The sequence below is a fragment of the Mus pahari genome, chromosome 10, assembly GCF_900095145.1.
Source record: "Mus pahari chromosome 10, PAHARI_EIJ_v1.1, whole genome shotgun sequence".
NCBI classification, from domain to species: domain Eukaryota; kingdom Metazoa; phylum Chordata; class Mammalia; order Rodentia; family Muridae; genus Mus; species Mus pahari.
In genome coordinates this window covers 71267859-71290643 of record NC_034599.1, presented here as the reverse complement: position 1 = coordinate 71290643, position 22785 = coordinate 71267859, and the positions used below count along the sequence as shown (strand labels likewise).

The 22785-nt window shown below is 38.7% G+C and overlaps 1 protein-coding gene across 1 annotated transcript in view; it reads left to right on the top strand.

Moving 5' to 3' along the window:
- Fam83b (family with sequence similarity 83 member B) overlaps positions 1–22785 on the top strand; it is a 79714-nt gene that overhangs the window by 20037 nt on the left and 36892 nt on the right. Inside the window, exon 2 of the mRNA XM_021207949.2 lies at positions 1388–1892. Coding sequence (XP_021063608.1) covers positions 1449–1892 — 444 coding nt within the window. The 5' untranslated portion in view covers positions 1388–1448. The remainder of the gene's footprint in view (positions 1–1387; positions 1893–22785) is intronic.

The window sequence follows — 22785 nt, the reverse complement described above, 5'->3', positions numbered from 1 at the left end:
TCTCTCTCTCTCTCTCTCTCTCTCTCTCTCTCTCTCTTCCATCTCTCCCTTCACAGTGAAAGCCTCAGTAGATGATGGATCTTCTGATCTCTGCTCATCAGCAGACTCTGTTGTCTGTCCCCTCACAACTTCTCTGTGTGTTTGGCAGAGTGAATCTTTGCGCAAGTGTTGTGAGGAATGGTAATGGTTTCCAGCCTTGCCCCCTCACAGATTGAATTTGAATTGGAGTGGGAGGAAGACTGAAAAAGATCAGTTAAGTCCAGAATGATAAAGTAGGTCAGAGCGGCTGACAAAGCTGCACTCGTCCAATCAGTTTTGTAGTTCTTGTAAGCCTGGATGCAGCTGCGTTGTAAGTCTCAAGATGGGTGTCAGGACCTCAAATAGCCCAGAAGCCCCCACTCTGGCTGAGATGAGGCCCCACTTCTGTCTTTTTCAGTGAAGCCGGGAACCAGGATTCAGAAGGGGAGCCTCCAGCTATAGCAGGACTATTTTTAACATTCCTTTGGCTGGATTGCAGAAGTCCCCTGATCTCCACAACAGGCTCAATCTTAACTGCTCTGCTCTGTCTTTTCCTCCCAAAAGAAACCTGTTTTCCCACATACCAGTGCTTTCCTCCCTGAATCCCGAGTACTCTCTTCATTTCTGGTGTGTTCTTTTGCCTGAGTTTTCAGCCTCGTCTGGAATGAAATTATCTTCTGCTGCAGGATCAGATCTTTCTCATAGTCCCAGCTTCAGCGGAAGCAGGCCTACTCAGGGCTGCCCGAAGCTCACTTATTATGGACGGATCTCTACTTCGTTTTATTCCTAAATCAGTGAATATGACATGATTAATTAAAGAGCATGAATACTTACTCATTTGGCCCTTTGTAATACGTGGCTTATGTCTTTGTTTAGGGTAACACTTGTCTTTCTATTCATTTCCACTAAATAGTAAATTCTCAGAAGACAGGTTTTGTGCATTTTGTATTTCATCCAGCATATTAGCTTATTTGTATTTATGGGTAGCCAGGCCCTAATCCAACTGCAGTACTACTTTAAATTCAAAACAGAAGTGGCTTGGAGGAATTCATGCCTCCTCAAGCACATTCTGTTCTCAGGTTTAAGTTGAGTAGATGTCCCGTATCCCTGGAGAGGTCAAGTTCATTATGTCACATGAGGCTCTCTAACTTTGGATGCCTTGAGCTTGTAAGGGAAATCTATTTGGCTGTGATGGATATTGAATTGCAGCTCTATTCATGACATTTTGGATATGACATGTGTCACCTCGCTCCCCTAGCCCTTTAAACGGTAGTTAATACGAATGCTGTCAAAAGAGATACATGGCATCTATCATAGATATCAGCGCACAGAGTTGTAACTGACCTTCGTTTTCTTATCCTGCACTCAGGTACCTCTTGCCTCTGCCCAGATGAACATTTGAAAGTTCCCCTTGTCCAACACCAGCAAGCATGGAGGCTTCGTCAATGCTTTCATCACTCAATGATGAGTGCCGATCTGACAACTACGTGGAGCCGCACTACAAGGAGTGGTATCGGGTGGCAGTTGATACTCTAATTGAACATGGGTTAGAAGCCTACCAAGAGTTCCTCGTCAAGGAGCGAGTTTCAGACTTTCTGGCAGAGGAGGAGATTAATTATATTTTGAAAAATGTCCAGAAGATTGTACAAAATACAGAACATGGTTCTGATAGTTCCTGTGATGACGGCTCATCTTCAGGGACGTACTGGCCCATGCAGTCTGATGTGGAGGCTCCAAATCTTGAGCTAGGCTGGCCATATGTGATGCCCGGACTCTTAGGGAGTACCCAGATAGACCTCCTCTTCCATCCACCAAGGGCACATCTGCTTACAATAAAGGAAACTATTCGGAAGATGATCAAAGAAGCGAGAAAGGTAATAGTATATCAATACTGGAATGAAAAATATGAAATGTGGGCAAGCGCAGTGTGGTATATGATGGACAAAGTTCCTAAGGTAAAAATCTCAGGCTGTGGATCATACCTGTTATTTTCAGAAAATATGTTTGTAGACATATATAGGAAGCTCACACTTGTGCGTGCATGAGTGTGTGTGTGTGTGTGTGTGTGTGTTTGTGAGTGCACACACATGTACACATATATGCAGTTGCTCCTGGAGATGAAAGAAGGTGTCAGATTCCCTGGAGCTAGAGTCACAGGCTGCTGTCTTTCAGCATGGTACTAGGAACTGAACTTGGCTCCTCTGGAAGAGCATTCAAGTGTTCTTAACTATTCAGCGGTCTCTTTAGAGACCTACCTTATCTTATGTGTCTGAGACAGTAACAATAGGTCTCCACTGAAGGATGTATTATGATAAATTTCCTTCTCTCATAATGGTCCCAAGAAACTTTTTACTCTTGGAGACAAAGGTGTGTGGACTGGAATAAAATTATATATATATATATATATATATATATATATATATATATATATATTATTAATTATATATATAATTTACTAAATGATATATATATATATATATATATATATATATATAATGTTTACTATAGAACAAAACAACATATTCTTGCTCTCAGAATGGTTAATGCCATTATTATGTAAACTAGAGTTCTACCTAGCATTTTTCTGAATTATGTATTAATAATATAAAATCAACATTATGATTAGTTTTTCTAGTGAACTCTGGAAGAACATAGCATTGTGGGGGCCTTGTACTATTTATCAGGTACTTATATTGCCTTTTAATTCTTACAAAACTTATTTTAGAGTTCAGATAAGACTTCAAAAATGTCCTTTTAATCAATGAAAATTATTCCAAGTTTCTTGTGTCTTTTATCTGTTTTGTTTTTGTTTGTTCATATGTTTTAAAATAAGATGACCACCATGGAAGATGTTTTCAAGACTGTGACAACACTTTTCAAGTTTAAAATATCTGGCCCAGTCCAGGCGTGGTCCATGTCTGTAATCTCTGTCCTCAGGAGACGAGAGTCAGCAGGATCTTGAGGCTATCTTTGGGGCCATCCTTGTCTATACAGTGAATTCTTGGCCAGAAAGAGTTAGGAAAACACTACTTCAAAGTTTAAAAAAATTGGACAAAAATATGAATTTTATTTATTGGGTCCATCCTGTATAATAGAGAATTTAGGACAGAAACACATAAGTGTGTCCTCATATACTCTCCATGTCAACATGACACCAAAGGACATGAAAGATATAGTTTTATGAAGTGTGAAAAAAATATAAGGGCCATAGAGTGCTTAGTGACATTACAGATTTCAAGACAGATAGCTAAAGACATAAAAGTCACACAAGGAAGACTGCTAGATGCAGGCTTTGTGAGAGTAAGGCAACCCCCTCCCCTTTGAATTCAGATAACCTCACTTTTAGGGGGGCTGATTCCTTTAGCAACTTTATATTGACAAAGGTGATTATCTGTTTTATTTACTAAACATTAATAAAACATCAGCTTTCTTTCTTTCTTTCTTTCTTTCTTTCTTTCTTTCTTTCTTTCTTTTCTTTCTTTTTTTTTTTTTTTNTTTCCGAGACACGGTTTCTCTGTATAGCCCTGGCTGTCCTGGAACTCACTCTGTAGACCAGGCTGGCCTCGAATTCAGAAATTCGCCTGCCTCTGCCTCCCAAGTGCTGGGATTAAAGGCGTGCACCACCCCCGACCCTGGGCCAAGCTTTTAATGAGTGAATTAAACTGCCAGTCAAGTTTTCTGATCTGCTATATTTTACAAACAATCCTTTCTTATGTGCTGGGAACAAATGATGCAGTTACATTTTATAAATCAGATGAGAATTCAAAAAGCAGAATAATGTGTCACTTACCAATTTTTGCTAATTCCTATCAGGGGACATAACGTGTCGTAAGCCACATTGTTAAATGAAAACTGGTGACTGTATCAGAGTATATACACATCATTTGGCCTCCCCCAAGCTATGAGGAACCACAAACATAAGGCAGGTAGTGGCATAATTTTTTTTTAGCTAGTCCCCCATCATAGAAAATTAGTGTATGACATTTTAATATATTACTCTTCCTAATATATGTTTAATGAGCCTCTGAAATAATACCTCTATCTGGAAATTGCACTTGAATTAGGACTTCCAGAGGAGCCAGAAGTCTATACTATAAAACAAGGTTATATTCTGCTTCTTGTTCATACACTCAAAATGGCATAACATTGAAAAACATTTTATCATATTATATACATGCTGAGTTAAGGAGAATTATTTGATCTTATAAATTGCATGCACTGCAGTTGAGTATAAGTCACAGAAGACAACGTTTGATGTTTTGGGAGATCAGATATTCTTATCTCTCTTCAGTGACTATCAAGGTCTAGTTGACCACATTCATAAGGGATACTGTATCTCAAGGATTTTAAATGTCCCTTCAAAGGTAACTCCAGGGAAGTTTTTTTTTTTTAATCTCATTTTTTAAAATTCATGTTTAATCCTATAACTGGCCAAGGTCCTGCAAAAAGTTTCAGAGTAGGAGCAAATATCAGTCAGTTATAGCATCACACACTTGTAACTCCCAAATTCCAGATACTGAGGCAAGGGTATTGTTAGGTTGAGATCAGCCTGGGATCTCGAGTGTGATAATGTCTCAAAAGGCCAACTGTGCATTGAGAAAGAAAACACTATAGAAGCTGGCACATGGGTTTTTAAATATGATTTGTGGTCTTCATGCCTGCCATCTGAGAAACAGAAAATCAGGTCCTATTCTTATCCTTTACATCCACGGAAGTTGACTAATCAGTGAGAAACTTTATGTTTTGGATTGTTTTCAGAGCATTCATTTTCTTTAATAGTAACTCAGTATATTGTCATAACACTGCATTGGGATGACCGTTTATGATAATATTCTTGAATAAGATAGATTTTTTTGTTGTTGTTGTTAGTAGAAACAAATTTCTTGCTTCAGAGGTCCTCGGGAGAGTCTTCTTGTAATTGGTCTTGTAAAATTTTATGGAAATGCAATGCTAAATAAATAAGGTCAGGACAATGGACAAGAGAGCCAGAATGTGGTCCCAAAATAAGTTAAATCTATGTTTAGTACCCTGCTAACAACTAAGCTAAGGCAGTTAGGAAAGTAAGGGCTTTGTTATGCAAAACTTTTACATTCAGGAAGAGTGTAAACCTTCCCTGCTGCAGTGTCCAGACAGCTGAGGTCCTTATTGGACATGAAGCTCACCTTCCTGTTCTTGGACAAAGGGATGACTTGTACTGTATCTTATCTGTCTTTACTCAAAATAAATGTGTGTGTGTGTGTGTGTGTGTGTGTGTGTGTGATATTTACACATATCTTTTATATTTACTTTACTTTTACAATTGTTTTGTACTTGGGATTAAAGCCAGGCTCTCAACATTCACAGAGCATACACCATCTACTTATGAATTATTGATCTCAGAAAGATTCTTAGTTTTCATTCTAGCTTGTTATACAGTCTATGAATCAAGTCTATGAATTATTTTTCTAACTAGAATATTATTTTATAGCATTATCTAGGCATTAACTTTTTTATGCATAACATTTTTTCCAGTTACTTCTTAAATGTTGTTTTATGATCCCTCGATTTTACTGTATGTATTTGCTTATTTTGTTCTCTTCTAAATTTTCAGTTTGGAAAGACCAACTGTAGCTACTGTCATGTATGTTCTCTAAAGTAATGTATTTCAGCTTCCTAAGTTCCTTTCTATGTTGTTCTCAGGTGTTGGCATTTGGACTGACTTCATATGCTCCAGTAGTGTCTAGCATGACTTTTCCCAGGCGATTATTAACATCTCAAGAGGTGTTCCCAAGATTACATATGCATGTATGCTAATTACTGTGAACTCCTCTTATGAGACACTCCTACTGATTACTTTAAAATGTTATCCATTTCTTAGTTATCCTCTGGTACATATTCAGGGAGCTGTTACATCTGATCGTATTGGATCTAAGTGTGTCCAGAATGCTGTTTGCATCCCCACTTTCCCTTGCATCCTCATGCTCACACGGTACGGCTCATTTTGTGAGATGGAAATCTTACTCCTCGGAATATGGAATCAGAGAGACTCATGAGGAGAAGTATATAGTTCGAATTAGGGTGGAGTCATTTCTGTGGCAGCACATTGCTGACATTCCGGTATCAGCTCCACCCTGAGTAGTCACTGTTCCTGGGAATGTTTGTTTAGTTTCCTTGGTTGTTAGTAATACAGAAGAATATTGCCCGTCAGTGGGTCCCATGGATGCCAAGGGAAAGGTGAGCAGATGATGGGTACTCTTCCTGGAAATCAGCTGGTTGTGAAAAACTAGTGCTAAATCAATATCTTCAATTATTTTGTAAAGGATATGAAGCAAAATCCTTCTGGTGCGTTTTTAAAGTCCAGTACCCTTTCTAAACCTCCTACAGTTCTCACCAGCTCACACTTAATACAGTGTATCATTCTCCTGGCTGAGTTCCTGACTGATGTGAATGAGCCAGGGTCATTGTGCCACGGAGTCACTCCCTGGTGCATCACCATGCAAGCATGTCTGTCTAGCTAAGAGATACTTAAGTATTTGTCAGCACCGTCATTACATTAGAATCATCTCTCTCCTAATGATCTCAGCCTTTGTAAAGAATTTCCTCTCCATCTCATCTCTGTTCTGGCTCTCAGTGTGAATTCTTCCATTAAATTTGACTCAAAATTAGTCCTTTCCTGGAAGGATATTTTGCTTCATCAGATTTAATGACATCACTGTTCAGTGGCATGCAATTGAGTATCTTTTCCTTGGATGAGATATATTCTATGGTCGTGCACGCTTATGTTTGAGAATATGTGTGAAGGAAAAAGAGGAAGGGGAGGAAGAAAGAGATGGGAAGAAACTGAGAAGGAAAGGGAGGGCTATGTAGAGAGTGAGGGAGATCAAAGAAGGAAGGGAGGAAGGGAGAACAGGAGGCGAGGGTTGGGAGGGTGTCTTAATCAGGGTTTCTATTCCTGACAAACATCATGACCAAGAAGCAAGATGGGGAGGAAAGGGTTTATTCAGCTTACATGTTCCACATTGCTGTTTATCACCAAAGGAAGTCAGGACTGGAACTCAAGCAGGTCAGAAAGCAGGANCTGATGCAGAGGCCATGGAGGGATGTTCTTTACTGGCTTGCTTCCCCTGGCTTGCTCAGCTTGCTCTCTTATAGAACCAAGACTACCAGCCCAGAGATGGTCCCACCCACAAGGGGCTCTCCCCCCTTGATCACTAATTGAGAAAATGCCTTACAGCTGGATCTCGTGGAGGCATTTCTCCAACTGAAGCTCCTTTCTCTGTGATAACTCCAGCTGTGTCAAGTTGACACAAAATTAGCCAGTACAGAGGGGAAGAGAAAGAGGAAGAGGAGACATTGTTAAAATACTGCTAACTATGCTGGGCATGTGGCTTTGTGGTATGCATAGCCTTTGACAGCTACCACAGTTTGGGGGGAGTCACTTTCTAACATTCAAAAACCATGAGTTTTTATATTGACTTCAAGCATTTGACTACTGATTTGTCTACAAGGGATACTCCTTTTATTGCTAATCCCCTGGTGCTTTACTTCAAGATAAGGTGGCCTGTACTGTTACCAGTGATTTGTCCACTTGCTTCCTTCCCAGCCACTATCCCTGATAGGATTAGTGGCTACTTTATTTACTTAAGGGAGTTTCCACTTGGAGACCTTTGAGACTTGCCGTGCAGTAGTTTGTGATTCATAGACTGACTGTATAGATAGACAGGCAAAGGTTGCCATCAGCTTTTAATGGCTCTAATTTAAATAATACATTTTTGAAAAAAAAATGCACATGGGATGGGATATAGGCTTAGCATCTCAGCATCGCCTTAAATCCCAGGTCAGCTTGCTTTTGTTTTTATTCGATATTGCAAATATTTCTTCTTAGTTTGTTCGTTTGTTTTGTTTTTTTGTTTTCTGATCATGTTGTTTGTTTGTTTTTGCTGTTTCTTGTGTCTTGTTTTCGTGACGTGGAGACGACCACACTCCAGTGGATGCTTGTGCATGCTATCTCCTGACATGATGCATTCCAGGTTTTTAGAATCCCCTGTGGCGCCAAGCAGTCCTCTCCCTTAGACTTTCATTGCATTGTTCCAAACATTGGCAGAAGTCACCAGCTTAGGCTTTCACATCCACGGTTGGGCATTTGCCTTTTCAGAATGAGAACAACCGTTAGCCAGCCTCAGTGTTTAGTAAGACAACATTTTGCTTGACGCGTCATCTGGCATCATTTGAGATAGGGCTGTTGCTGGTGTGTTTGAAGATTATGTTTACCACATTGGTCATAGAGCAACACAATGGCTCGCAAATCGTCACACTAAGAGGTTTGAACTGGCAACATATCGATTTAACATAAGAAGAGTTGAATAAAGTGTTGAGATCTTTTTTTTTTTTATGCTCATCATATGGGTAGAGACATTTCCCTTGGTGGAAAACTGTGAGGGTTTGGAGAAAAAAAAAAAAAAAAGATTTCTCTGAATCTGAAATGAACTGAACTCAGAAGTGGTAAAGCAGGAAACCTTCTTTACTAGATCTTCACAAGCATATCTAAGGTTCTAGATGAAAAATAACTGCTTTTAAAATTATTCTCTGAAATTCATATTCATGATGGACCCATGGTCCTTATATGGAAAATTTCTATAGCTCTAGTTTTGTGGTGGATCTATGACAGAGCTACATTCCAAAATTCACACTCTTAGCTTATATTGTTACTTACAAAATGTTTAGAATTCAGTTTAAAGGCAACGGAGTACATGATCAAGGCCTACCCAAATTAGTCCTTTGCCTAACAATTACTTAATTGCTTTTGGGTTAGAGATATATAGTTCAGTGGTAGAACATCTGTATAGCTCCACATCTGCAAAATGGCCTTCCTCCATTTACTATGTTAACACTGTTATGGTAAGAACAGTGGTGCTGCTTTATGGAAACAAAATTTTGAATATATATATATATATATATATATATATATATATATATATATATGTGAAAATAATTGTTGTATGAGGCCCCTCATGCTGACGCTACATCAAAATCACCCGTAATTTAATTTTGGTGTCTTATTAGACAAATTCTAAAAGCCATTCTTGAACTTAATTTTCAATGTATTTTTGCTGAAAACTGGCAGTTGGAATACAGGTCAAGGGTAAAGTACTTGCCAAGTGCACTTGAGACTCTGAATTCAACTAACACTAAAGTACAACTAACTCAGAAATAATTATCATACAAATATTTTTATGGTCATCTGTACAGGTAACAGTAAAGTAATGGGGAACCTTTTCCTTGCTAATATTAATGCATTGTGTTATGAAAACGAGTGGATTTAAACATTGAGTTGCTTGGGATTCATATGCATATGAGCTGTCTGACCACAGAAGAGGTTTTAAAGACCATTTTGCTTCAGTGACTTATTGCTGTTAGGTTATTAAATGTCCCATTTGATCAAATAAGCTAGAGAAACAATTCATGTGGAAATTACACTGAGACATACAGCCATTGTACTAGATTTCAAGGGACTATTACTGACTATGGTACAGAATTTAGTTCTAGTTAGTCTTGCATCTCTGAAGGAAAATGCCTCTTGTTTGGTAATTATATTTGCTCATATTTTTTTCTGCCATAGTCTTAAAATAATGCCAGATTCTTAGTTACTTATTGATTTGTGTGGTATTTGTTTTGATGATATATCTATGGTAGTTCTTTGAGATGGTAAGCAGCAACTGTCATTATAAAATAGTGTCATAAAAGAACTGAGTTTTCACAAACCTAAGTAACAACTACATTTCATTTATTTATTTACATTTGGTGTTTTCAAGACAGGGTTTCTCTGTGTTGCTCTGGAGGTCTTTGGAACTTGCTCTGTAGACCAGGCTGGCCTCCAACTTGGAGATCTGTCTGCCTCTGCCACCCGAGAGCTGGAATTAAAGGCATGTGCCATCACTCCTACTACTTTTTATAGGATCAGATTTAGCAGCCTTACAAAGTTATGCGATTTCATGATGTTGATGGAACAATAGATAGATAGATAGATAGATAGATAGATAGATAGATAGATAGAACAAAGAGGAATGAACAGGTGACATTCTACCAGGGAATAAAAGAACATGGACAAAGAAGAGCTAACATACTCTGGTTCTAGGCATTCTTCATTTAGAACACTATAGATTGTATAAGCTAATGACCTTTGCAGTCACTGAGGTCTTTTATCAATGGTTAACTTTCAGGCTGGGTGTGGTGGTAGAACATACCTGTAATGGTAAGTAGAGGCCAAATATTAGTCCCATCTCTCTTGTGAGTTCCTGAGCAGCAAAGGCTACAGGACTAGACACTATTGCCCAAAACCAACAACAAAAGCATCTTGTTGAGTTTCTCAATGAGTTAGAGTGGCATTGCTGTGCAAGGGTGCCTCACCAGGATGAGGAATGTGCCATGTGCATTTGTGTCACAGGACTGATTCTCAGCTTCATCACTCAGTGTATACCTTCCATGTCAGTGACTGCAGTCTTTTAAGTAGTCACTCCGAATGATCTAGAAATGCCTGAGCTTTCAGCATCAGGCCTGGAGATAACATTTTCTGAAAATTCAAAGTAGAGAAACTATGATATAGCTATGTGTGATTGTAAACATCTTTAATGCTACTACTCAGGAGGCTAAGGCCAAAATCATGTCAGGAACTCAGAAACTGCTTAGTGTTCATAGTGAGTACCAGGCTGTCCAGTACTACCCAGTAAGACCTTTATCTTAAACATTTTTTTTTTTTAAAAAAGGAAAACCATTCAAAAATAGGTAAGAAAGAAAATTACAACATATAATTGATGTGATAAAAATGCCAGGAAAATAGACATTGGTGAGCTTGTTATTCTATAAATGTACATATTTAAGTTTCACTTTTTAATTATTTTCAGAATACTTATATCCCTTATGGAAAACACTGAAATTAGTAGCAAATATAATAAGAATGCCAGTTTCTGGGTTGAGATAACAAACACTGCTAGCCTGAGAAAATTTCTTCCTCATTAGCTAAATAAGCAAAGAAAGAGTATTGGGGGCCCACACATGTGTGCTTATGTGTATGGTTGTATCTTAATGCTTTGTGTAGATCTAAAAAGTGTTAACTTATTAAGTGCTACATATATGTACATATTGTGAATAATATGAAACCTTCACCTCTGCCATGGTTTTTTTTTTTTTTTGATGTCCCATAATAAAGCATAGTAACATAGTACAGCTTCTGCACAGTGATGTGATGATGTAATAGGATGGAGCATCCTGGGTATAAGCGATAAGAGGTTCCCTGTTGTGTGGAGATTTTAAAATTGCTGGTAAGAAGGCTGCTTTGAAGGCTGCTGGCCTTTTATTACAGCGCAGCAGTGGCAATTGAGAACAGCATTACTGAGAAGGATCTACTTCCTCCTCGCTGCTCCTCCTTCCACTGGCCTCTCACTCACCAGCATCCCCAACTCAAGGACAGGTCTGAGATGAGAGTCTCAAGGCAGGATTCCCTTAAGAATGAGGAAAGTCTCCCAACTGTGTATAAATGTTTGCTGCTAAATACTCACTGGCCCTTTGAAGTTAAAAAGCAGAGAATGCAGCTTCCGTATCTCCTTTCACAATGCAGAAAGAACCTTCCTTTAAGCCTTACTAATGTCCTACTAATAATCATTTTGATTTTTGCCTCTTGGGTTTGGAGTGCGGGGGGGGGGGGGGTCGGGAGAGGATATCTTAAACAAGCAAATAAATACGAAAGGCAAAAGCATTGCCATTTGGCTAAATATCAATCCAATATTCACTACTGAAAAATCCATAATGGAAAACACCCGCATCACAGGAGTCATATTTCAGCTCTCAGAAATGCTTGCACAGTGGATAGCGAAGGCAAACATGATGCTTCTGCTTTACAAACAGGCAGAGAGAGCCAGAGAGAGTCCAAAAGTCTAAGTTAGCCAGCTGATCGGTGACCATAATGCTCACGGTAGTCAGGCTCCCAGTTCTTCTACATCACTGTGTGTTGTGAAAACCTTTGTGAATCGTGAAGGAACCCTTGAGCACTGAGCCCCACTAGTGAACTCAAACCTATAGATCTTCTTACTTTACAATGTTCATTTATTATTATTTTTAGGTTCATTTGGTTCCATGTGTGTGAGTGTTTTGCTGATATGTGTATATGCGCACCACCTGCATACATGTGAGCCAGCATGTGGGTGCTAGGAACTGAACGCAGATCCTTTGCAAGAACTAAACCCTCTCTTCAGCCCTGTCCTTTGGACTTTCACTGGCTATGGTATAGACCTTTTCAGGGTGGTTCCTTGGCGTAATCTGATTGTGTGATCTACTGACAGACTGTAGCTTGCAGCTTACTAACTGTGCCACTGGTTGCTTACTCTTCATATCTTTCATTGGTGTGTATTTTTAAGGTCTTCATTTTTTTTTTTTTTTTTTTTTTTGGCTTAGCTGTTGGTGATTTGGCTCAGATCTCTCACGTGCCTGAAAATCTGTAATGCCTTTGGGAGTGTAATATGGAAAACATGAGGGATTTAGGGATTTTGAGAGGGCTTGACAGTTAATACAGATCAGCCTGTTGTGGGTAAGAGCTGGGTTTGATGATGTCATCAGATAGTGGTTGTCTATATCCCTTTTCACTATATACCATGTGGATGAAATCCTTCTGGACTCTCATTAAAAGTCTAAGTGTTTAGCTGGATGGTGGTGGCACACATCTTTAATTCCATCATTTGGAAGGCAGCTAGATCTCTGTGAGTTCAACGCTAGCCTCATCTACAGAGCCAGTTCCAGGAAAGTCAGTTATATACAGAGAAATCCTGTCTTCAAAACAATACAAAACAAAACAGTCTAAATGTTTGCCAGCGTCTCCTTTTCCTTAGAAAAACTGAGACTCTGTCTTTTAACTTCCTACTGATTATCTAAAGCTCTTTTAGGGTTTTTTCTTCTCAGCAGGTCCCTTAGATTTCCCGCTTGCTCTCCTGCGTGGGATTTGGTGCACACCCTAATTTCCTAGGCACTGTCTTCAAGTGGATATGTTCTTCTCTGTGGCCAGGACTCCTTGGCTTTCTTTACTTTGGTAATTCTGAACTGAGATTTTGTTTATCCTCTGAGATTGAGAGATGTCTCTTGACTACAGTTACTGTTAGGCCTCAGTGTTTACCCAGTGAGTTTTACTCAGTGAACTAGCAAATGGGAGGTGAAACGGGCAGAATCTGCCCTTGTCTGGATCTTGGTCCCACAAGACCTGACTGCCAATTTTATTTATTTTAAAAGTTGTTTTTCTGCACAGATCAGTTTATTATAAGATGGCTGGTCTGATAAAGACCACTGTAGTCTGAACCACATGTGAATTTAAGAAAAACGTTTCTGTCTTAGGTGTTATAAATGGGTTTAAGATACAAAAGTAAAATATCACTAGAAAAAATTCACCAGACAATTGGTTGAATTTATGTTAGTACTAAAATCTAAATATTGTTCATCTGGGGAGTCATGAAATTTACATTCATTATACACTCACATTAAATATTTTAACATTCATGTAAATGGGAGCCATTCTGTGTTTTGCCCTTTTCTTCTTCTATCTTGTGTCTGTCTGCCCATCTGTCTGTCTGTCTGTCTGTCTGTCTGCCTGCCTGCCTGCCTGTCTGTTTTTTCATTTAAGTTAGGGTCTTGCTATATATCCCTTGCTGGTCTGGAGCTTGCTATGAAAACCAAACTAGCCTCCAACTCACGGAATCCCCCTGCCTCTGTCTTCTTAGTGCTGAAATCAAAGGAGAACAGCTGCATACTTTCCTAACATTTTTCTTAAGGTAGAGCACATCAGGAAACACTATTTCTAAGGTTGTCTTAATGAAACTCTGTGAATCAAAACTGCATTTGATGTGCCTCTGCAGTTAAAAGTGCTACTATTTAAAAGGGGCGCTTGAATTTCTGTTCCTTGCTTTTAGAATCTTAGAGAGCCAAGTCCTTGAAACACATGGCAAATGTTTCACACTGAGAAACTTCACAGAGCTTGTGTACTTCGGAATCTAAAGATTTACACGCATCCGTTCGTTGATTGAGCATGTGTGTGTGTGTGTGTAGGTGTGTATGCATCACTTTTGTGCAGAAGACTGTGAAAGTCAGAAGAGGGTGCTGGGTCCCATGGAACCGGAGCTGCATGTGGTGGCTGGGAACCAACCAAACCAAACCAGGAGCAGAAAGGGCGGTAAATTCATATAACCATCGAGCCATCTCTTCAGCCCCCTGCCTCTGTATTAAAGGCTAAAATATATTTTCAAATAACACTATAAAAATTAAACAACCATATAAATGTAGCAGTGCAATTTCCTAACATATGTATAAATTTCACATTTAATCTGTTTATATTAAACATGATTGTAAAAACATACATAATTTTTAAAAAGTGTGAAAAGCAAAATTTATATCCATAAGTGAAACAAAATACAAGAATCTTACAATATCATATTCATTATAGTTGTTTTATGACATATTTTACTTTGGGGAAATATGTATGAAAAGTGCTATGTTAACCTTTTGGACTACATATGGATATTTTTAATTCACTTATCACAGTGAAATTATAAACCTGTCCACTAAAAGCCAAGCTCAATCTCCTCTGTCCAGTCAGACTTTTAAGTATTCATTTCAGCTGCTAACATTCAGATTTTAAAACTCTGAAGCTCATTCCCAGAATCAAATATTGCTTTGTCTGCCGCCTCCCTACAGTTTTGTAAAATATACTAATTTTGTTTTAGTAAGAAGAGTTTTAGGATTTAGTTATATGGTTTCACAGAGTCATAATCCCCAGAGCTCAAAGCCACAGGTTTCCCTGGGCTTAGTGTCACATTAATGCATGTGTCTACAGAGTTTAAGTTTTTAGAGGGGTGTCAAGAAATCGAGGGTCTTAGCAACGGAACGTTGTAGAAACTGGGCCCAAGGAGAGTACTCATCGGTGAGCTCTCTTCAGCAATGGTTAAAAGGTGGGGCCCCACTCTTGCCCTTCTGTGTTGGTCAGGCTTGGAGACTTCTTTCCAGTAAGTGGAGCAGGACACTAATAAGGGAAGCCTAGAGTAAAAGGCATTTTGATCTAGTTCACTTTTGCATTGCAATCTGGAGGGATCGGATCCAGCAGCCGCCTCGTGGTGTCGCTTAGCAGCTCACAGAGTGTTCCATGGAATGAGGAGCTGAGATCACCTTGGAACGAGTCTTCCTTCCCACCAACTTCAGATGACTTCAGAGCCCGAGAGACTCTGATTGAACCCTTACCAGCTACACATGCCCTTAGAGTTCTTATTCACTTGAGCGATGAGATAAAGATGTTAATGTTTTAAGTTTAAGGATAATTTGTTGGACAACAAGAGATAGCAAATAAGGTACATGTTCCAAGAAGTCTTGTCTTTCCTGGTGAAGTGAGAAAACTCCTGAGAATTCTTGATTTTCATTACTCATTTTTATTACAATCATAGTCTACTCATACTGTAGTAATTTTAATATACTTCATAATATGCTATATTAATATAATAACTTTACAACTGGAAGCTACCTAGTAAAGCATGCAAATATTAGAATTTTAAAAGATGAGGAAAATTTTTGGTTATCAGTTTGCTATACTTTATATTTTAAAGTACTTAATGCTATATAGGTTTACCATCATATCACACCTAAGTGCCATATAGCTCATTCTCACAGATATAGACCATATATGAATATGTTATAGTATTATTAGTCCTTTAATGTATGTGCTATGTAGAGCCAGATTCTCAATTAAACTTAAAGTCACAGCAAGCATATCCCTCCTCTGGTATTCCACACAGTAATTCTGTTCTGTCTCACTATGTCATTTATATTCATCTCTAAAGACTTCAGTTTTAAGATAGTGGAGGTTCTTCCAGAACTTGTATTCAACGGTATGAGTGTTACTTCAGCTAAATATCAACTTGAGCCATGTAAATGTTGTATGTGGCATGGTCTGAACTGACTTGTGCGGCTTTCCCAACTGTTCAATATCTGACGTAGGAATAAAAGTGCCATGAATTTGTAAGTGTGGCCCTGACATTTTGGACCGTGACCATCTGTTGATTTATGTAGCGTGACAGCCCCACAGGTAAATTTGGGGAAGAAAATCAACGTTGTACAATTTTAACATATGTGTCTGGTGTCTGCCAAGAAGGATATGCCCACACATGCCATGCAAGATGTAATCTAGTCTGTTCAGGTGTCGTCTTTGAGAGGATTCACTTGAAATGATTTTAATTAAGAACCTAAGAAATAGAACTCTACAGGGGTTTGTCCTGAACCATCTGGTGTTTAGCTTAATACTTTTGTGGTTTATTTTGATGGAGCAGAATATGAAGCCTGTTCCTTAGGTGTTTTTATTTAATAAATGGCTCAGGAAAGAGTAACACGTTCCTATAAATCAGGATTAAAGTAAAAAAAAAAAAAAGATTTGTTTGGCCAAAAGGTATTAGAAATGAGCAGTTGCAAACTTCTTATTGTATCTTTTAAAAAGAACTTCTTGCTTATACACAGGATTGAAACCCCAATTCTGGGTAAGCTTGCATGATGGTGTGTCTTGGTCCACTCCCTAACTTCATTATATATTCAAGATGGTACTTTGAGCCTCAACAAATATTTAAGTTCCCTGTCAAAACGTTGTGGGACAGATGTATTGCTCAAGAATGGGAAGTAACTCTCTGATTCCATAGGTTTAACTCAGCTATGAATGCTGCCTTTAAAAACGTGCTTCATTGTATAGACTGTGACAGAGAAAGGATGTGGGGAAACACAAATGCTATCTGTGCCGGTCAGTTTTATGTCAAATTAAAACATGCTAAGTTCATCTAAGAGGAGAGAACCTTAGATTATGGGTGGCGCCACCATGGGCTGGTAGTCCTGGAGTCTGTAAGAAAACAGGTTGAACAAGTCATGAAGAGCAGCACTCCTCTATGGCCTCTGCATCAGCTCCTGCCTCCAGGTTCCAGCCTTGCTTGAGTTCCTAACCTGACTTCCTTCAGAGATGAACAGTAATATGGAAGTGTAAGCCAAATAAATTCTTTCTTCCCCAAGTTGCTTTTTGGCCATGGCATTTTATCACAGCAATGAAAACCCTGACACAGACAACAGCCAACACTTTATTAACGAGAAAGAATATTATAAAGAAATATTGAATAAATTATTACTCTTCGGCCTAGGGGGGAAATGAAATTGATTAAGCTGGAGCAGTTGTGAACTAGGGACCATCAAGTGATACTCCCATGATATTTGAAGTTCCTTCCACTCTTAGAAAAGTCCTGTTCTCTCCCTTCTTTCTTGAGACTCATACATTTATTTCTATGTATGTTTCTTCATATGCTTGGCTGGCTATGCCAGTTTGTATTCTACTGCAATCTGTATAAGTAGTGGGTGCTCAAACACACTTGTTCCTTTGGGAAGTTTGAGCAGCTACTCATTCTGAAAATAATCATCCAGTGGTCATGTTAAACACTTCTGGTGTGTGTATGCGTGTGTGTGTGTGTGTGTGTGTGTGTGTGTGTGTGTGTGTGTGTGTGTTATGGATAATGGCTGTTTCACTGAAGAAGGCCCAAGAACATACTGTCCATGTTGATCATCTTACAGTTGTCATTCTTTGAAGTTCACTTACATGACTTCTGCGTAATAGTTTCTAGAAGTAGAACAAGCATTTTCCATCACAACTGACAGAATGAAAATGGAAAAATATTTTGATATTTGAAGTCCCATTTTTATTACTGTCAGGAAAATTCACTAGGCTTGAGATTACACATGTCTGTCAAAGTCCTTGGAACTTGTTTAATATAAGTCAATTTGCTGATTAAACATAAGTGAGCATCATAGCATTTCCAGGTTTTAGAGGTCAAAATAAAATAACAGGAATCAAAAGAGTGTGAACAACATTGACACAATCCTGACTATATTTACCTGGAAGCCGCTGTTGTGTTCTTTATTGGGATCCTTTGTTTTGCTGTTGTGACCACTGCCGCATCCTCTAGGGTCTTTTATCTGAGACCTTTTAGGCAAATCACTAATTTTCAGCAGAGTTGGGACACTTTTGGGCTAATTTTCTATTCTACTAGTATTGCCATGGCTTAACCTAATAGGGGAAAAACAGATAGACAATATGATGTATATGTATACCCACACACATACTGTCTGAATAATGAATTCACAGATGGGCTATAACCTTGGATATCATGCTTAGCTACATGTAGTTATAATCTCCCTGCTGATAGGAACATCTTTGTTTCTGTGGTTGTATGTCCTGGGTATACAAGCAGGAAAGCCATTAAAATGAGATGAAGATTTCTACCATCCATATATACGTTGTTTTCTTCTCTAGAAACAGAGAGTAGGGACAGAGAACTTAAAAGAGTTTCTCAGAATTTTAGAGAAAGTCTGAAAGCTTCTTCTGGTGTCTAAGGGAAGACACCAGCAATGTAAACACCTAATCGTGTGTTTACCTTTCAGGAAGAGAGTTTAACCTTTGATTTGACAGACTTATAGTATGGGATTGTTTAGCTACTCTTAGTATTTGGGTTTTTTTTTTTCCTCCCAGAATAATAGGATACTATACCATTGAAAAAGAAATACAAGCAACTAAACAATATCTAGAAGAAACAGTCAAAGATCAGACAAGCATGAGATAGACAGGCACAGCTCCAGAACTACTTTGTAACCAGTAATGTTAGTAATAAAAGCAAAAAAAAAAAAATAATAATAATTAAAACTGCACTGGGGTCAAAGAGAAGACACAAATAAAAAAAGAGACAGTATCTGAATTATCAATACACAATTTTAGCCAGCATAATCAGGGATTTCAAAGATTGTCATAGTTGCTTTTGTTTGGTTATCTATAAATAACACATGTCTATTTTTCCTCCTCTGCTCAAGTTAATGTTTCTTATAGTGCCTGATAATATATTCTTCCCTTTACTTTACACAGTTTAGCTAATTTAAATGTATTTATACTTAAATATATATTTATATCTACCGTAGCTTTATCTGTGTTCCCCTTGGACAAGAACATCTGACATCCTTGATCCTGCCCCCATTACTGCTTTCTTGTGTACTTCTCTTTCCAGTTTCTCTAATGCAAACTGGGATTCTCTGTGAGTCCCAGGACAGTCTAGGGACAGCTTCAACCCTGGAGAGTTATCACTACCTCTGATTGTGTACAAAATACCTCTGGCCACTCCTTGTCCTTTAGGGGAGTCAGAACTGGAACAAGCTGGTCTTTGTAGCCATTTATCATGTACTGAGAATGTTGACTGTCCAGAAAGAATAAAGCACTGTCCACAATCTCTGTTCATGTCTGGAATCTTCTATACATTCGCACTGGAATGTCCCAGAGACCCTAAACTTAATACATCTTCAACTGAGCTACTAACCTCTACTTCCTAACTAGAGATTAAATTTGTTTTCTCAGAAGGGCAATGTTATTACTATCTAACCACACATTCAAATTACTAACCATGAAGTCATTTGTTTAATGTCTTTCTCTCCCCTTTATCTTTCCATAACCTCATGCAAAATTTTCTCAAGAGTAATTAATTCTATCACTCACACGTATCTAATTGGTTCTGTGTTCACTGTTCTTATCGCTGAAGTTGTTAGGGTCAGATCTGGACCTAGTACCCCTAAAAAAGTAAGTTCAGCTCATTGTCCTCAGTATACCAATTTAAAAAGACAAGTATACGGGAAATCAGAGAGGGGTGATTTATTTAATGTGGCCACACTAAGGAGAGGAATGAATACAGATGCTATTCTTCATCTACAAGAACTGTAGCTCTTGGCTTGTTTGATTTCTTGTACAGCCCAGGAACTCTCAGGTGATTTTGATAAGCACGTGCTGCCAGGAAATTCTTGGGGTAGCTTTCATGTTTTGGGCTTCATGACATCCAAGCACAAAGTACAAGGGCTTGTTAACCATTATCAAGTGTATGTCCCTATCCAGTGCTACCAGCAGCACACAGGAGAAATGCATTCTTTGACTATTACACACCTTCAAAGTCTAAAACCCTGTGGTGGATCACCAAGGCTGGCATCAGCGTTTCGTTTCGTATCACAAATTCTTGAGTGTCAGATGATGTTAATTCAAAGTATTGTCCCCAACCAGCAGAGCTGACACCACCCAGGAACTTGTAGCCTAGGCTGGCCCTGAACTTACTATGTAGCCTACAATGGTCTTGAACTTCTTATGCTTCTCCCTCTTGAGGGCTGTGTTTTTTTTTTTACCAGCTGGCCAGTGTTTAAACAAGATTTTCATAAAATTTGGAAACCGCTGTGAGTCCCATTGTAGCTACCCAGCAGGGTCGTGCTCAAAGCTTTTAAGATTGCTAATGTCTGTCCTCACCCTGACCATGAACAAGACTTCAAGTCGCCTCTTAGAGTCATCTAAGACCTTTAACACAGAGAGAAGCAGCATTTTACAATATATATGAAGATGTGAATTATATCACTGTTATAGTACATCTAAGCTTACCAATGGGACTTTCCTTCCGTTATCTTTATACACAAAGCACACATGCGAGCAAGTGAGGCGGCTCAGTGATTAACAGCGTTTGTTTCTTTTTCACAGTGCCAAGGTTTGGGTTCCACCCCCCCACATCAAGTTTCTCACAACCACCTGTAAATCCAGCTCCAAAGGATCTTTGGGCACCTACATGCATGTGATAAACATGAACTCATGCAGGCATGCACATATACATCTACTGAAAAAATGAATAAACCAGCCTTTAAAAAGATGCATGAAAACTCGAGCAAAGAACCAGGCTGCCTTTAGGCTGGTGCCTTTCCGTGGCACGGAGTGATGCAGAAAGAAGGGGGCCTCCGCAGCTTCATCTGACCCCCATACCAGTACCGCAGTCTCTGGGGAATCTCAGTAAAACTGCTTCATCTCTTTGGTCTCAGCAGGAAGACCAGTCGTAATTTGAACTTGGCTTGATGAGAGAGAGAAAGAGAGAGACAGAGAGACAGAGCCAGAGAAAGAGAAGTACTGAAGGACAGTCATTAGTTTATCTTTTATTTTATATTTATCAAGTATAAAAGTATTTTTATGTTCGAAATGGAATATTTATCTTTGCTGTTAATTGTTGGTGACCAATGAGTTTAAAAGCCCTGCTACAGCTTCCAGTATGTCAGTGACAACACACACACACACACACACACACACACAAACGCATGCACAAAGCACAGCTAATGCACATGTACGCACACGCGCACACACATGCATGAACATCCAATTGCTTTTGCTTGCCTTAGAGAGGCTTAATAGACTCTTAGGACGCCCTAGTTCACAGCCGACTATGAGATCCTCTGAATATTTCCTTAAACGGGAATGTGAGTAATGCCTGCACTGATAGTTGTGGCAGGCATTTCCTTCCCCATGCTGCCAGTAAGAAAGGCTGAAGCATGCGAGTGCTGAACTTCAAGAGCCATAGCAAGAATGTGTGCAGCTAATACATACTTGCTGCCATGGTATGCTTAATATTGAATCCAATTACAATTGTGTATTTAGACAATAAAAGGCAATCATAGGTCAAAATTTACATATTTTTCAATAAAGCAAGACAGTTCTTTGACACTGGAAAGTTTTACTGACTGAATGGCAACCTTAGTTATTCTACACATATGGAGAAGAACAGGGCATCTACCCAGCCCAGCTAGGGCTCTTGCATAGTTTGAAAAGACCCTGAGGCTAAAGATAGGAAATATTTCAAAATCTACTAGTATTGGTCCTACTTTCAGCCTATCACCCTTGTATCCTGTCATCCTTCTCTGGATTCGCTCTCTGTGTCTGTTGCTACACGAGAACATCAATGCTGGAGGGAAATCTAGTAAACACACATGTTCATGTAAAACATCAGTAAATAAATGACTTAATGGTAGTCATGTTTACAAGACTCTGCACAGTTCTCCTCTTTTGCAAAAGCTTGGTTATCTGTTACGATATGGCAAATAGAATTCATTCTTATTCCCCACCATTTTAAAGAATTTCCAGGTATGTAAAACTAGGTCTAATCACTCAAATGTTGACAGAATGAAGCATTCTTAAGAGGCTGTAGTAACTCAGCGTTTCAGGATTCAGAAATGGTATGGAAAGGAATATGGTTGTTTTTTTGTTTTTTTGTTTTTTTTTTTTCTTGAAAACAGCCTTGCTTTCTTTACTCATTGCTGCAAAACTGGAACAGAAAGGAAAACAAAAATGGTTGTTAACTGGAAGTGTGCAACAAAGATTCTCAGCCCTTCCTTGGCATGACCTGGAAGGCAGTTGCATATTGAGCACAGATGGTTTTTATTAACTATGTATATAGAGAAGTATTACAGCTATTTTTGTACTTTGAAAGATGGATATTCAATGACAGGGATATTGTTTTATGAGTAGTAGATAACTTAAAGATTACATTTCTTCCCTTTAAGCCTTGCTTTATCCCTGCTGATTCTCTTCCCATCCCCAATCTATTTACGGATAAAACATTGATTTTTTTTTTTTTTAATGTACCTGAATCACTTTCAGAAGTAGCTTGTAATTTAACCCCTAGAAAAGCTGTTGGATTTGAGGGCCTAAATATATTATGTGTACCTCAGTATTTTGTTTCTGATCTCAGCATCAGGGTCAATGTTGTGAGATTTACTCATGAGATGTTTCTTATCTGAAGACATCACTACAGATTGCCCGGGTGCCATGTCACTCTTCAACTCTGTTTTCATTAGAATAATTCTAACAGTTCTGCCCAGCTTCTCCTTTTCTTTCTGGAAGGTGACAGATTCCTT